This window comes from Papilio machaon, chromosome 24 (genome assembly GCF_912999745.1).
Source record: "Papilio machaon chromosome 24, ilPapMach1.1, whole genome shotgun sequence".
NCBI classification, from domain to species: Eukaryota; Metazoa; Arthropoda; class Insecta; order Lepidoptera; family Papilionidae; genus Papilio; species Papilio machaon.
The window spans coordinates 1,025,163-1,039,884 of NC_060009.1; the positions used below are offsets into that span (position 1 = coordinate 1,025,163).

The 14,722-nt window shown below is 33.2% G+C and overlaps 1 protein-coding gene across 1 annotated transcript in view; it reads right to left on the reverse strand.

Annotated features, from left to right (window-relative positions):
- Positions 1-4,729, reverse strand: part of LOC106715867 (homeotic protein empty spiracles) — a 34,024-nt gene extending 29,295 nt beyond the window's left edge. The window contains exon 1 of the mRNA XM_045684007.1: positions 3,701-4,729. Coding sequence (XP_045539963.1) covers positions 3,701-4,151 — 451 coding nt within the window. The 5' untranslated portion in view covers positions 4,152-4,729. The remainder of the gene's footprint in view (positions 1-3,700) is intronic.
- Between the last annotated feature and the right edge of the window lie 9,993 nt (positions 4,730-14,722).

Here is a 14,722-nt window from a genome sequence, read left to right on the forward strand (position 1 = left end):
TAATAAAAAACAAGAAAACCGTCCAATAGAAATAAGAAAGAACTTATAAAACAAACTATTTTTACACCTATGACTCAAATGGGACAAACCATTTGAGCTAGAGAAGAGCGTCAGTGGCTCAAGGGTTAAGCACTTGTAATCTGCAGGTCTTGGGTTTGTTTCAGTTTTTTTTTTTTTTTTTGATTTCTGATTGACATATTATGTATATTTATCCTGCACCTGCATATATTTGCGAAGAAATTCAAAGAAATGTTTGAAGTCTGACCCGCACTGGACCAGCGTGGTTGACTATGGCCTAGTCACTCCTAACTTAAAGTAGGCTCCGAGCTGATGATGATAATGACTTAGACTAAACATTAAAACGTACTTATTTACACTTAAAAAAAGTAAATAAAATCAATATTCGTTTTGCTATAGGTAAAACAAAATTTAAAAAAATTTTAAAACACGAAAGGCGTATAACATTTCAACATATTGTCAGAACGTGCAATTAACACACACATGTACCTGCACACTCACACATGCAAACTACAAGTCAATACACGATGGTCGAAACAAGGTGACCCCTCGCATTAGCCGGTACAAATTAATTAAACTGACAACTTTACGATTTTTTAAATTATAAATAGACATCGTAATACGAATTAACTTCTTTTAATTTTTATAAATTAATTATATTAAGATTAAAAAATGTATAATTAATTGGTTTTAAATTAGTTTTGATTTTTATTGATCGTGATTAAGATTAACAATAAAAAATAACATTATAATGCTTACAATATTCTTGTAAATTCAAATGTTTATTGGCATAATGCATAAATTAAAAAATGGCACATTGCTATCTATTTCTCGGTACATTATAAAATCAATACTCAAGAAATTTAATAGGGTTGTCGCCATTTTAATATATTTTTTTATCTTATTTTTATAATATTTAATACACCTTATTAAAAACTATTTAAGATATGAAAATATGAACTTTTCGTCACATTTTATATTCATTATATTATAACTCAATTTCTTCGTGCCGTAAATAAAGGTACAAACTACAACCCAGAAGGAAAAGAAAGCACGCGAAGTCACAGGCAACAGTTTGTTTTTTTTTTTATAAAAGATTGTTTGATCAATATTTATGACCTAAAAGAGAAATAATTTTAAAAACATAATAACCGGTATGTATGCTATTTTTAGATGTTTAAATGCAGAAAAAAGAATAACCTCTGCCTTTCTTTTAATACCGGCTGTCTTTGTAACTTGTGCCTCGAATAAAAAAAAAGATACGAAAAGGCGGTGTTAAATGTCAAAAAATGACTTTCTTTTTTTTTAGAATGATAAAAGCGCCGTCAAGGTTTCTGAACGCGTCCACAGATAATACTTATCTTAATTGCCTCGTGTTTTTGGATAAGCTACTTACTCGTATATTGCGCGAAAAGAAACTTTAATCTTTGTTCTACGTACATTTTGTTTTGGAAACTTCGAGATAACAACATTGTAATACGATATTCATTAATTGTTTATTTATTTTAGCAATTTATGGATTTAATTATGTATGATAAGTTTTTGTAGATGATAATTAAGTTGAATTATTTTCAACAAAACTTTAAAGTTTCTGTAGTTTAAAAAATATTTTAACCAATAACACACCTCATAAAATATGTTTTAACTAGGCCACAAACAAATCTCTATGTTTATTTAATTAGCAATAATCTCTAATTCGTTTATAACATTAGGAATAAATTGTGCATTAACATTTTGATTTCCAATAATAATAATAAAACATAAAAAGAAACAAAACGTTAATTGTATACAAGATTAGTTGCCGGCGGCATTAAGTTATGGGCGCTTTATAGGGTAAAGGCGGGATAGTTGCCCCACTTTTTGGAATATACTCCTAATTTAAAAAATATTAATTTTATATAAATAGTGTTTATTAATATAGCTAGTTTAATTCTTTATCTTTTACTATGATTTGTCTTTTTGGGCCTATAAATGACAGATTTTGCAGATTTTAGCTTTTTGTGGACCTCAATTTTTGAGGATAGATGCCTTCCCGTATGGATAGTTGCCCCACCATGAAAATACTAACAAGGATAGATGCCTGCGGCGCGGGATACATGCCCTTCATACTTTAAAATTATAATATTTATAACATTTTATTTGTGTCTTTGTCTTTTTTATTTATAATGAAAAGCATCTTGCAGTTTTTAAAATCTTTTAATTGTCATCTTTACAATTTAATTCTAATTATGAGATCAAATAAAATTATCATAATAAATTTCTAACATCATTTGTTCAACAAAAACAGAAATTCTAAATTCTTATTATAACTTATTAATTATTAAGTTTCAACACGCGTATTCATAAAAGCCTTTACTTAAAAAAATTAAAATACACAAAAAAATCTTCATCTTGTAATTCTACTGAAATGATACTTAACCGGATAGAGCTTTTAGTTTTCCACATCTTGAGCAATAATTTCTGAAGAATGTATGCAGTTCGTATTGAGACTTCGTATGTTTATAATTTTCAAAACATTCTGTGCAGTTATCTTTGTTTGTATCTTTAGGCTTATGCTGTCCATCTTTTTTAGTTCTCTTTACCGGCAAGCAACCTTTAGTTTTCTTCCCCTTAATTTGTATTTTTGTCCAATTCCTCGAAAGCTGACTGTAATTGTTCTCTAGTCCAAGAACATACTCGAGCTCGGACTCCTTCCTTTCTTTTGTATTTTCGTGGCATAGTTCTGCTACAATCAGTAAAAAGTCTAAATATAAATATACATAAACACATATAAAATATAATAGAACATAAAAATATGTTCAAAGCGCATTCAGTACAACTTGGTGAATGGAGTGATAGATGCCCCTAGGGGCACCTATACCGCGGAAAATCAGGGCATCTATCCTTTTTGATAGGGATAGATGCCCAAGTAGTTTTTTAATAAATAAAAAACAAAAGAGCTACTATTTCCATCTAGATGCATACTTGATGAATCAGTATATTGACGTAATAAAAAATATAACGGAATTAATAACTACTTATAAAGATATACAACAGCAAATACTTACCTTTAAAACTTTGACGTGTTTGTTAAGTTCGCCGCGGACATAAATCCACAAATAAGCGAAATGCATCTTCACCGCACCACGGCCCATTGCTAACTAAGGTGCAGGGTACCTGCGGCTCTTAGTTATACTATTGATTTTTAGTCGCGAGTTTGGGAAGTTAGGTTTTATGAAAATGAGGCATCTATCCCACTGAGGCATCTATCTCGCCTTTACCCTAATTACTATTATAATATTTAATAAGTAAAACTAGTGTGATAAATACCTATATTAAATCAATTATTATCTTATGACTACATTTGAGATAGAATATCAAAACATTAATTTATCAGAATTTTCTTTCATTTATTAATACAGTTAAGAAAAAAATACTTAAATTCAAGTGAATTTTTCACGGCAAAGATTTTTGTGCATTTATTTCGTTCGTTAATTTTCAAGGCCTATTTTATTATTATTAAATTATTTCATAGAATTTCATTGAAAAACAATTAAACGTTTTCTTTAATATTTTATTTTTTAATTTTTGTTATATTATTGTAAGAAAAATTTCTACATTTATAAGTAAGTGAAGCAAAAAGTATGTTAAAAAACCTTTGCTTTACAGTTTTAAGTTGTCAAAGCTTATTTCTAACTCTTACCTCCAGGGAACCTGTGGGGGAATATCCTGCCGTGCCTGTTGATGAGCCAGGGGTAGAGCTGGTAGGACTCGCGAGGCACGGGCGCGGCGGGATGGTGCGGCGGGTGCGGCGGCAACGGCGCACCGAAGCCCTGCTGCTGGTGCGCGAGCGCGGCTGCTAACGCAGCACCCTGGAAGTGCGCCAGGAACTGCTGGTGGTGGCTCTGCGCCTCCAGATACGGCAGCCTCTTCAGCTCCGGCGCTGGAAACACCGCCGGCAGCGCGCTCGGCCGCACCAACGGCCGCGGTGAGGGGCTGCGCGGTGAGGCCAGAGGCGACGGCGAGCCCGGGCTGCCCGGAGACGGAGACGCCGCCCGCGGCCGCTCCGACCCTCCCACTATACTGTCTATACTGAAGCCGATCTTCGGCTTCGATGGCACCGCCACCACAGGGGTCGGTGCGAGAGGCATCATGCTTCACCGCAATAGTACCGTCACAAAATTACACCGAATCGAGATCACATGTGCACACACAATCCATTTTCGTGACGCGAGCGCGCGATACGAACGCCAGGGCGGCGCACGGCCGAATGAGCCGGTCCAGTCTCCCCGACGTCGGTCGCGCGGGAAAAAAAACGACGAACATGGACTCCCGACTTCCTATTGGCCGAGGAAACCCTAGGGGGGTCGGCTAAATGTCGCCTCGGCGTTCTTTATTTGAATACTTGCGCTGTGATTGGTCGACTGGGGTGTTAAGGTGGAATTTGAATTTGGAACGCTTTAGAAGTGGGCGGCTCGGCACGCCGCTCTCGGCTTGCAACCGGCTGGATGGCGAGTCGGCTCGAGTTCGTCTCTATCGCTCGGGGTGGATGTGCTTTCGAATTTCGTCGGTTGTGATTCAATTAAGGCGCTATTGGGTGGGTTAACGCGTCGATGGTCTCTTTTGTTTTTTCTCTGCCGCGCCGTGCCGGGCGAAGGCGCGTCGATTTCTGCCACGAACCGAGTAATACTTTTTAATTAACTCCGATGCTTTATTAGCTTAATGCCGCGAGATAAAGGTGCGTTCGAATAGAAAATAAATCGATTTCAAATCGTATTGAAATACGTTGCAGCGTTCGTAATTATTTTTGTCGTTAAAATAATTGGCGGCCAATTGTTTTGCAAAGTTGCGGAATTTAATTTTAATAAAACGCGATAAGATTTGAATTTCACGCAAATTTTCCGCCATTACAAACTAAACTGTGTTTGGTAAATACTTTGATTTTTTTTTAATTAAATTTCTTATGCTTATGATTGTAGGCGGGATTGATTTTTCCATTAAAATCAACAAAAGCTTATCATTTATTGATAGCCATGCTATTTTTATTCCACCATTTTGTTTTATATGCCAACTTTGTTAATATTTTCTGATTGAATATTATCAACTTGTAGCATTTCGTTTACATTGAATAAACATTTATAAGTTGAAGTAACATTATCTTAAAATCAAACAAATAATTACAAAATTAAAAAACAACTTGATTTATTATATTTTAAACAAACATTAAAGTCTAATTTAAGTTATATCAACAAAAACGCATCTGTAGTTCCTTTGGTCATTGGACGTAGGATCTAAATTAAGGCGCAATTACATTAGTCGATAATTCAGTAGTTATGCATTCAGTGAATCTCCATATACGAGCTAACGACTAATAAAAATGATCGGTCGTGTAAAACAAGAGTCGTGCAGGGCCTCAGTTAACGCGTAAAACGCTCGGTTAAGAAAAATAATGCCTCGCCCAACGCATGCGGGCACTAACGACTTATGAAAACGATTCTCGCATGCGTGGCATCTCTCGCATATTGAAACTGCATCCTTAGGCGATCGGCTATTGTTTTGTTCCTTCTCCTATAAAAAAAAAACAAAGAGCTATCTAGTTCTAGTGCTTTACCGGTCAATATTGGCCTTAGTATCACGGCCGGGGCGTGAGACAGACGTGACTTCATTTGAATATCTGAACACAGGCTCTGTTTCCACGATTCTTATCTAATTATCTCTGTTTTTAAGGCTGGTTTCCACGGTAACTACATTCTGTTTCTCTTACGTTTACATTTCTTCGAACAGCAAATGAGTGGACCAATTTGCCGGTGTCAGTGTTTCCGTCAACATACAAAATCAGGGCTTTCATGTGACGATATCGCCAAAATAAATTACGGTATATTTGCAAGAAAATCGTGTACCAAAATCTACAATTCATCTTTCTAATGTTAATTTAAAAAAATATAGAAAAATTAAATTGTTTAAACTTTCGTGAGACATCATAATTAATTAATTAAGAAACTAGTCGATGCCGCCACCGGACGATCAAAACGTGAGTTAAGCCGTTTCTTAATTAATTAAATATAGAAAAAGGTGCAAATTACAAAATTGTAGGGTAGGATTATTTACATAGCCATCTTAAATGACTTACTTAACCAGCGCTTTGCAACTTACGATTCACTTCAATACACGTGGAACGTAATCGTGTTCAAGCTCTCTTTAATTCATCATAAAAAATATTTAAAAAAAACTACTAATACAATAATGCTTATATTCTTCTTTCTGTTTTGAACTACGTGACGAACATTGCTAGGCATATGTCTCCAAAGTTCGCTACAATGATCGGACCTATGCCATCCAGGATACTCTCGCAACCTTGACAGGATCATCGGACTATGTTGCGAGAGGTTTGCCCTAGCTTCAATCTTTCTTTTCATGCTTATATATTCCACTAAAGAAATAAAACTAATCAAGTTACTACAAATATTTACTTTTAGATTAACAAAAAGATTACAAACTGACAATACTATAAATACCGTTAATTTTTTTTAGTTGTAAAGATATTTAATCTCTATTATTTCTTTATTAAAAGATAAACATTTTTAATCTGTTGTTAATCTGTTTGAAGTACACATCCCTCTTGGATGCAGTGCGACAGACTTAAGTGACGCCTTAAAAAGTTTTATCGCCTTACTTCTGTCATAAAATAAGTAAACTTTAAAAAATAGTACAACAGTTTACTTAGGAACAGTTGATTTATAGAAAATACTAGCTGTCGCCCGCAACTTCGTTCGCGTCAAACGACATCTGTGTCAAATTTCATCAAGATCCATTGAGCCGTTCCGGAGATACCTTCAAACAAACATCCATCTAAACATTCTCATCTATATCTATCTATATATCTATATATATAAAAGAAAGTTGTGTTAGTTACACTATTTATAACTCAAGAACGGCTGAATCGATTTGACTGAAAATTGGTGGACAGGTAGCTTAGAACCAGGAAACGGACATAGGATAATTTTTACCCCGTTTTCTATTTTTTATTCCGCGCGGACGGAGTCGCGGGTAAAAGCTAGTTTATGATATAAGTAAGATAATAATAATTAAAATTGATTATAATAAATGTAAAACTTAATTAAATCAGTATAGAGATTTCTTCTAGACAAATAACTTGTTGAATATGAATAACTTCCCGGTAACATTTGTAACAACTAAGTTATTTATTACTTTCATTTATTAAACATTCCATACTATATTAAATCGTGTTTGTAATTGTTTATGCATTAACTTGATTTATATAACTTAAGTTCATTTTATACTTCTAGTTATAACTTAACTAAATTGCATATGCTTTGAATTTAATCATGTTACGTGTTTAATAACGAATTATTAATATTTTCAAAATTTATTCACATTAATTTAATAAAATACTATATACTATGTATTATGCGCTTAAGCGTAATTAAAAATAGTTATACATATAGCCTTTATGCTATTTCAAGCTGTAATCTATGTATATTCCAAATTCCGTATAAATCCGTTAAGCCGTTCTAGAGTTCCGTGATAAAATCCATACATCCGATCTTTCGCAATTAATGTTGTTGAATGTTACAAAAAGAATAGTTAATATTTCTTTGTACTGATGTTATAGCAATATAAAGATACATTTCCACTGCTTTTCTTTGTTAACAGTGATAGACGCCAGCAACATCTGTTGCATGAATGGGTCGGCTCGACCAGTGCAACTACCACACAGAAGACATGCGTCAAGTAGAAGTGTAATGAGTGTCCGCGTCGGAGGCTTAATTTTAGTCCACGTTCTCTTCCCACTCTTTTATTATAAGGAAATTATGGGAAGAGGAAGTAAATTTTGCAGAGCAGGAGACGTACAGGACAGGAAATCCTCTTTCTATGCGTCCCCCGTTGATTGAAGGTAGAAAACGCATCGCCATTTCTACGAATTCAGGTAACCGCTTCCTCGTTTGCGAACTTATAATTTAAAAACAAATAACTAAAGATTACTCTAAAGTTATAGCAAATTATATTTTCACTTTATTTACTCGTTCAATATTAAAATTTCTTATGAATATGCAATAACATTCGTGTGGTCTTGAAGTCTAACTTGTTTTGTAGAGCTTCATCTAATGTCAGCTTCACGATCTACGATTTATCAATGTTAGGTGGACAGGACTACGATGTTAGTAAATTAAAAGCAAACTGTTTTATTATTCAACTAGCTGTCGACCGCGACTCCGTCACTGCAGAAATAAAAATAAGTACCTAGCCTATACGGGAACATACCCATACTACGTGACCTATTTTTTAAGATTTTTCGACCCCTCCCTCCCTTCGGTGACCATTCGTAGTATATGCCAAGACCCCCCCCCTCCCCCTTTAGTTTTCACGTAGTAATTCATAATTATGATTTTTACTCATTTCACAGGCAAAATTAGAAAAAAAAATAATTTGACTCATACTCGTCTTTATTGCATAAGACTGCAATAAAGACGACTTCCAAAACACATAAAACTTCTTGTAGCCTCCTGAATAGAATCCGCAGAGGTCGCACGCGAGACAGGTTGTCCACTGCACCACCATGCACCAACTGTGAGTTTACAAAGCGCTAAACACCGCGCTATATTCGAATATAGGTCGAAAAAATACGAGATTTCTCTCATTAAAATCGACTACGTGACAAAAAGCTGAACCACCCCCCCCCCCCCTCCCGTGACTGACCGTAGTATTTTAAAGACTCCGCCCCCCCCTTAACGGGTCACGTAGTATGGGTACGTTCCCTAATATACCCGTGTCCCGCGTGAATCAGGTACATTCCCGTCAAAGTCGGTCCAGTTATTCCGGAGTTTAATCGGAACAAACCGGACATACAGACAGACAGAGAATAAAAAAAATAGTATTTATTGATCAGGTATGTAAATAAATCATGTATACGAAATATATATATATAAATCTTACTAATATTATAAATGCGAATGTTTGTATGTAACGTATACAACGGATATTGTTGAAATTTGGCACAGATGTACATAGTCTGGAAAAACACAAGCTACTTATTAAGTTATTCTTAATTCCGCACAGACGGGAACGTGGGCGACAGCTAGTTCATATCTTTAATTTCCATACAATGTTATAATGTACGTTAGCAAAAATCCTGAGTTTATATTTTACATAAGTATTTATATGGGACATAAAAAAACTAACACAAAACAAATGAGTGATTTAAAATCAAAACACATAACATATAAAAGGTTTATTCTTATTGTTTTGTATGTAAAGGTGATGTCATTAAAACGCTTTGTACTTATAAAATAAACCAATAGCTTACATACGTATAAAAATCAAAATATATAGAAGTTAATCTTTATTTCTCTTCACGCATCACGCGTCAATAGATGGAACTAGTTAGTAATGTTCTTGTTTATGAAGAAACTAGCTGTCGCCTGAGACTCCGTCCGCGAGGAATTAAAAAAAAACATAATAAATAGCCTATGTATCCTACCAGACTATGTTCTACATGTGTGCAATTCATCAAGATCCGTAGAACCGTTCCGGAGATACTTTCAAATAAACATCCATCCATTTAAACATTCGTATGTTATAATGTTAGTAAGATTAAAAAATTTGAGAGGACATTTTTATTTAGTTACTAGCTGTCGGCCGCGACTCCGTCCGCGCGCAGTTAAAAAAAAATGAAAAATAGATGTTGGTCGATTCTCAGACCTACTGAATATGCTCACAAAATTTCATGAGAATCGGTCAAGCCGTTTCGGAGGAGTACGGTGACGAATACTGTGACACGAGAATTTTATATTTTAGATTAAATAGGCTTTGTCGTAATGCGACCTTACAGCTAAATAAGCCTGCCAATTAAAAATACATCCAAACATCTGCATTTTCTTAACATATATCAGTCAAACATTATCCCCCCTATGGCCTTGTCCGTAGACTTAAGTCATAGTGTTTATCTGACAGAGAGCGGAACATTTGAATTCAACATAGTGAAAATAGAAGAAAATCTGTTAGCTAATATTAGTATAGGTACAAACTGTATAAATTAAAACCACCAGCATGGCAGCCAAAAATGCTTTTTAATCTTTGTTAAATCAATAATATTAAACTATATTACACTAAAATTTTATAAAACTGTAATTACTACATTCCGTTGTTAACTTCCCGCACGCTATTCTCCAACTATTTTTCCAACCTATCTTTTTCTTTTACAAACGGCAAAGGTCTTGGTGGCCAGTATGCCACCTCTTTGGTAGAACGCAAACTCCTTGTCTGCAAAAGAGATGGGATATACCTATAACTCTTCACTCAACACACACACTTCTTTGTATCACAGGATCGTAACAATCACGGCTTATTTTTGAATGTGTTTTTAATAAAAAGTTCTATTACGTTACGCTTTAGGCTATATTTTCACGCTATTAAACTTAGGGGATGAGTAAATTGAAAAAAAATGTTATGCGTGAAGGGGACAAAAATTGCAAACCAATAGCAGCTAAGATAGATGGTTGCCATGGTAACGTTACAGCCGAAACCGAAGTGAATAGGGATTGCAATCCGGAAAAACGGATCCGGTAATCCGGCGGATCCGGCATCATTTAATGGTTACCGGATCCGGTACCAATATACCGGATCCGAAGACCGGATCCGGTGCTAGCAGTTTGTGGGAAAATAATATAGTTGTTGCATGAGTAGGTACTTTAAATGTGTTGTGCGTATATATTTGCAGCTCTATTAGAAGTCGTAAAAACCACGAAAGTTTAAAGTTATATATCTATTAGAAGTCGTTTAGCTGATGACACAACAATATTTGTTTTCTACGATCTTATTTTCAAAATCAATATTGATTTTCTTTTAATTCTTGTATTTTTAAACAATTATTAACTTAAAATAATTATTTATCGTAATTTGATTAAACTAAAGAGTTCTAAACTCATTATTGTGATAATTTTTGCCATTCATTCGATCGACAGATTCATCAAATCATGATGGTATCTGTCATAATCATAAATACCTATAAGACTTGTTTGTTAGCATTCTCAAATACTTTAATAATGATTTTGATCTAATTTCAGTTAATTACGTAAGGTTAATTGTATCTATTAGATATTATAGTTACTTGATAATTAATATTGTTACTTATAAATTGATCTATCTGTGAAAGTGAAATCTAGAAAGACTAAGCTACTCGTTACGTCGTAAAATTATTACTAGTTACCTACACTACTAAATTTTAATTGTTTTCTTGTTGTCTATTTGTCTTAATATTGGTTAGGAAATAAAGTCGATTTTATATATTTGTGATTTATTTTTTATAAACTACCTACATATAAGTGCAGTGACACTTGATTAACTTACTTATTGTACTAAAAACCGAAAATCATCTTGATTTAATCAATCCGGTCGGATCCGGCCGGATTGATGGGAATCCGGTCGTATCCGGCCGGACTGAAAATGACGCCGGATTGCAATCACTAGAAGTGAAACAAAATCGGTGTTCCATTTTCATATCTATCGCATTATATTTTACATCGTCCCGATTCGCTTTCGCGTCAATGTGTTAGATGCCTAATACTTCGGAATGTATAAAAAAGTCTACATGTATTTATCAACTATATGTGTCAACTGTGGCCCTAGCATGAATATTTGCGACCATCGCTAACATATCGTCATCGTATGTGTACGAGTATAATGTTATTCTTTTGAATATTGATTTTTATAGCTTCGTTGAAAATGTATGAGGTAACTAAATTGATACTACGTGAGTACAATAACATAAAAGTACTATATTTGTTAATTTGCTGTGCAATGTAATGACGTCAGTTTTTTACACCGTACAACAAACTTATGACGTCATAGGAAATACGCGTTATTTTTTATGTATGAGTTGTAGAGTGTAAATGTATGAGTGTAAATATTATATATGTATTAAAAATACTTTTTTGTCGATGATTTCTACGAAAACATTAGGCAGAGACACACCATTAGTGCATAATGTTTTAAACGAAATTTTGTAATCGACGACTTACAACGCCATCTAGAATACACAAACGTGACTTATTTCATTTCAAAATTTGTATCTTAAAGTTGTTAAGAGATGTCGCTACTCTAACTTCTAATCAATGATATTATATATCCTTGAAATATTTTTTTATTCTTTTAAAATTAACCTTACATTTTATATTTGATACAAAAATCTTCTTTCATTATTAGTCAAGTGTTTGTTGTTCACACGCGTTTGTTTTATTTTTACTAAAACAATTTGCTGAACTTGAATTTACTGATATGCAATCTTTGATATAACATTTGACTCCAAAATGAGTGGCTGAAAAGAAAAAAGTAATTTTAAAGTACTTCATTTTGGAGGCAAATTTTAAAAAAGGAACATTGGAATTACGAATTGGATATTACAATCGATATTTCATACTACATCTGCGCGTACAGTCAACCGCGACTTAAAGCCCAAAACATAAATTGCCGAGTTAAAAGTGTAACGGGAACTTAATGGGACGTACTGCAGCAACGGGGGAACATATCGATCAAATATTTATATTTCACTTCAATCTAAACCAAAATTGAGTACACAAAGCAACGTCAAATTACATTTAATTATATTCACTTTTTAATTACATATATGTTTTGTGAAAAAGTTTAATTATATTTATTTGTCATTGGTGAATAACATATTACAGGTTGGGATTGAAACTACAAAATAGAGTTCCTCCATCACGAGTCATTTAATTATATCGACGCTGGAAAGCATAAATGCTGTAACCCTTGAAATCGCGAATATGTTTTTCACACGTTAATAATTTCAACCATTATCAAACGATAATGATTTTATTATAGGTTAGCACAAACTACACAACATTGCTAAATACCGCATGCTTGTAGGCGTATCAGCTCACGAGTTATCATTTTTTGGCTCTCCTGTAAAGTTCATACTTTCGGGGTTACAGCGTTTACGTTTTCCAGCGTCGATATATAACATTGCACCTTGTTTAATATAAGTTGACTATGATACAATTAATTACATAAATAAAATATTCATTCTTATAATTTTTTCATTTAGTAAAATTTATTTTTCCTTGAATTGAAAAATGAATTATTTATCATACATTATCGATATTTATCACATCACTAAAGGAATCAATCATAAAAGTGTCGTTGTAGAACAATGGCGGCGCGTGTGGCCGCCCGCGCTGTGTGCGGCCGCGCAACGATACATTAGCATTGCTACATTTAGCTAATATGTGTACAAGATATCGATATTTTTGATTTAATTTATAACATCTGTTATTCACTACAATATCATGCGTGTTAATATACTAGTTTATTTATTACGATAAATAATTGTGAAAGAAACATTGAAAAATGAACACACAATATTTTTTTAGAGAACACGTTAAAAGACAAAAGTAACCATTGCACAAGTCCATGTGTGGCAGTAATTCTACCAGATATTATTTTTAATAATTAAAAATGTACAATTTATTCGATTCAATAACCCACCTTGACCTTAAATTTTGATAATAATATTAAAGTATTTTCATTATCAACAATATAAATTCCTATATTAATGCTTTCGAGGTGTTACTAAAGAATTTACTGATATTATCATCAGGTATGAATATCGCGACAGTTGTGCCTTGTGAAATAACCTAAAATAATATATTATTATTCGAATTTAGTCCTTATTGTAAGTGAATAAGATCTGATTTGGCTATTTAAACATTCTGTCGCGTGTAGACAACCTAATCTAAATATCCTAATTACTAACTCGACACATAACGCAAATAGCTTTATTCAAATGGTGGCAACTCATGGCCAGTATTGTTAGAAAATAGTACGAAATTCAAAAAACAAAAATTTTTTTTTAATTGTTTGTCACAGACAACAGTCTCGTGTGACACGTCATTACTACTTCAATATACTTTTATTTAAAGTTCTAATAATACTACATAAAAAAATTAAGAATTTCTAAAAGTTTTTTTTAGTCTTATCGTTATTATTTTATTAAGTGAAGACACGAAGGAGTCTCAAATAAGATTTAAATTTAAAGAGTCTTTTATATTTCGTAATTCCTAATCTTATTTAAACTACTCAATCAAAACGTGATTGTTCTAAATTACTGAATTATAATCACATCATTAAATATAATTTTTACGGAGTTTTGAAAGTGAGTCTAAACTAATTTTAAACGTGTAAAAAATTAAATTTCCTAAATCAATCGATTTGTCAACTATCATATTTTCAACATCGATATCGATCCAAAACGCTTCCCGCCATTTTTCCCGCCAATCTGTTAAACATGGCATTTACGATCGAACGCGCGCGTTTTAATGCCGGCGGATTAATTTAATATTTTGTAATTACTGCCCGCACCGTCGGAAGTTAAACTTAATTAGAAAATGTTTTCTTACTAAACTATGTTTAGTGTTAACGTAATGTTAACGATGTTTAATCGAATTTTTTATACCGTGATTTATTTTCTTATAATTACGGATTTATTACTTTTTCATTGTAAATAAACTGCACCATAAATAATATATCAAAAATTATGACATAAATTATTTTTTTATATTTTAAATTTGACAAAGACCATCCAATGTTGCCAATCTAACACCAATTAATTGAAATTATTTAACAATTAAAATTAGGTCTATAGAATACTTAAGGTTTTAAATAAATGTACAACTTTTGTCTGGTAATACCT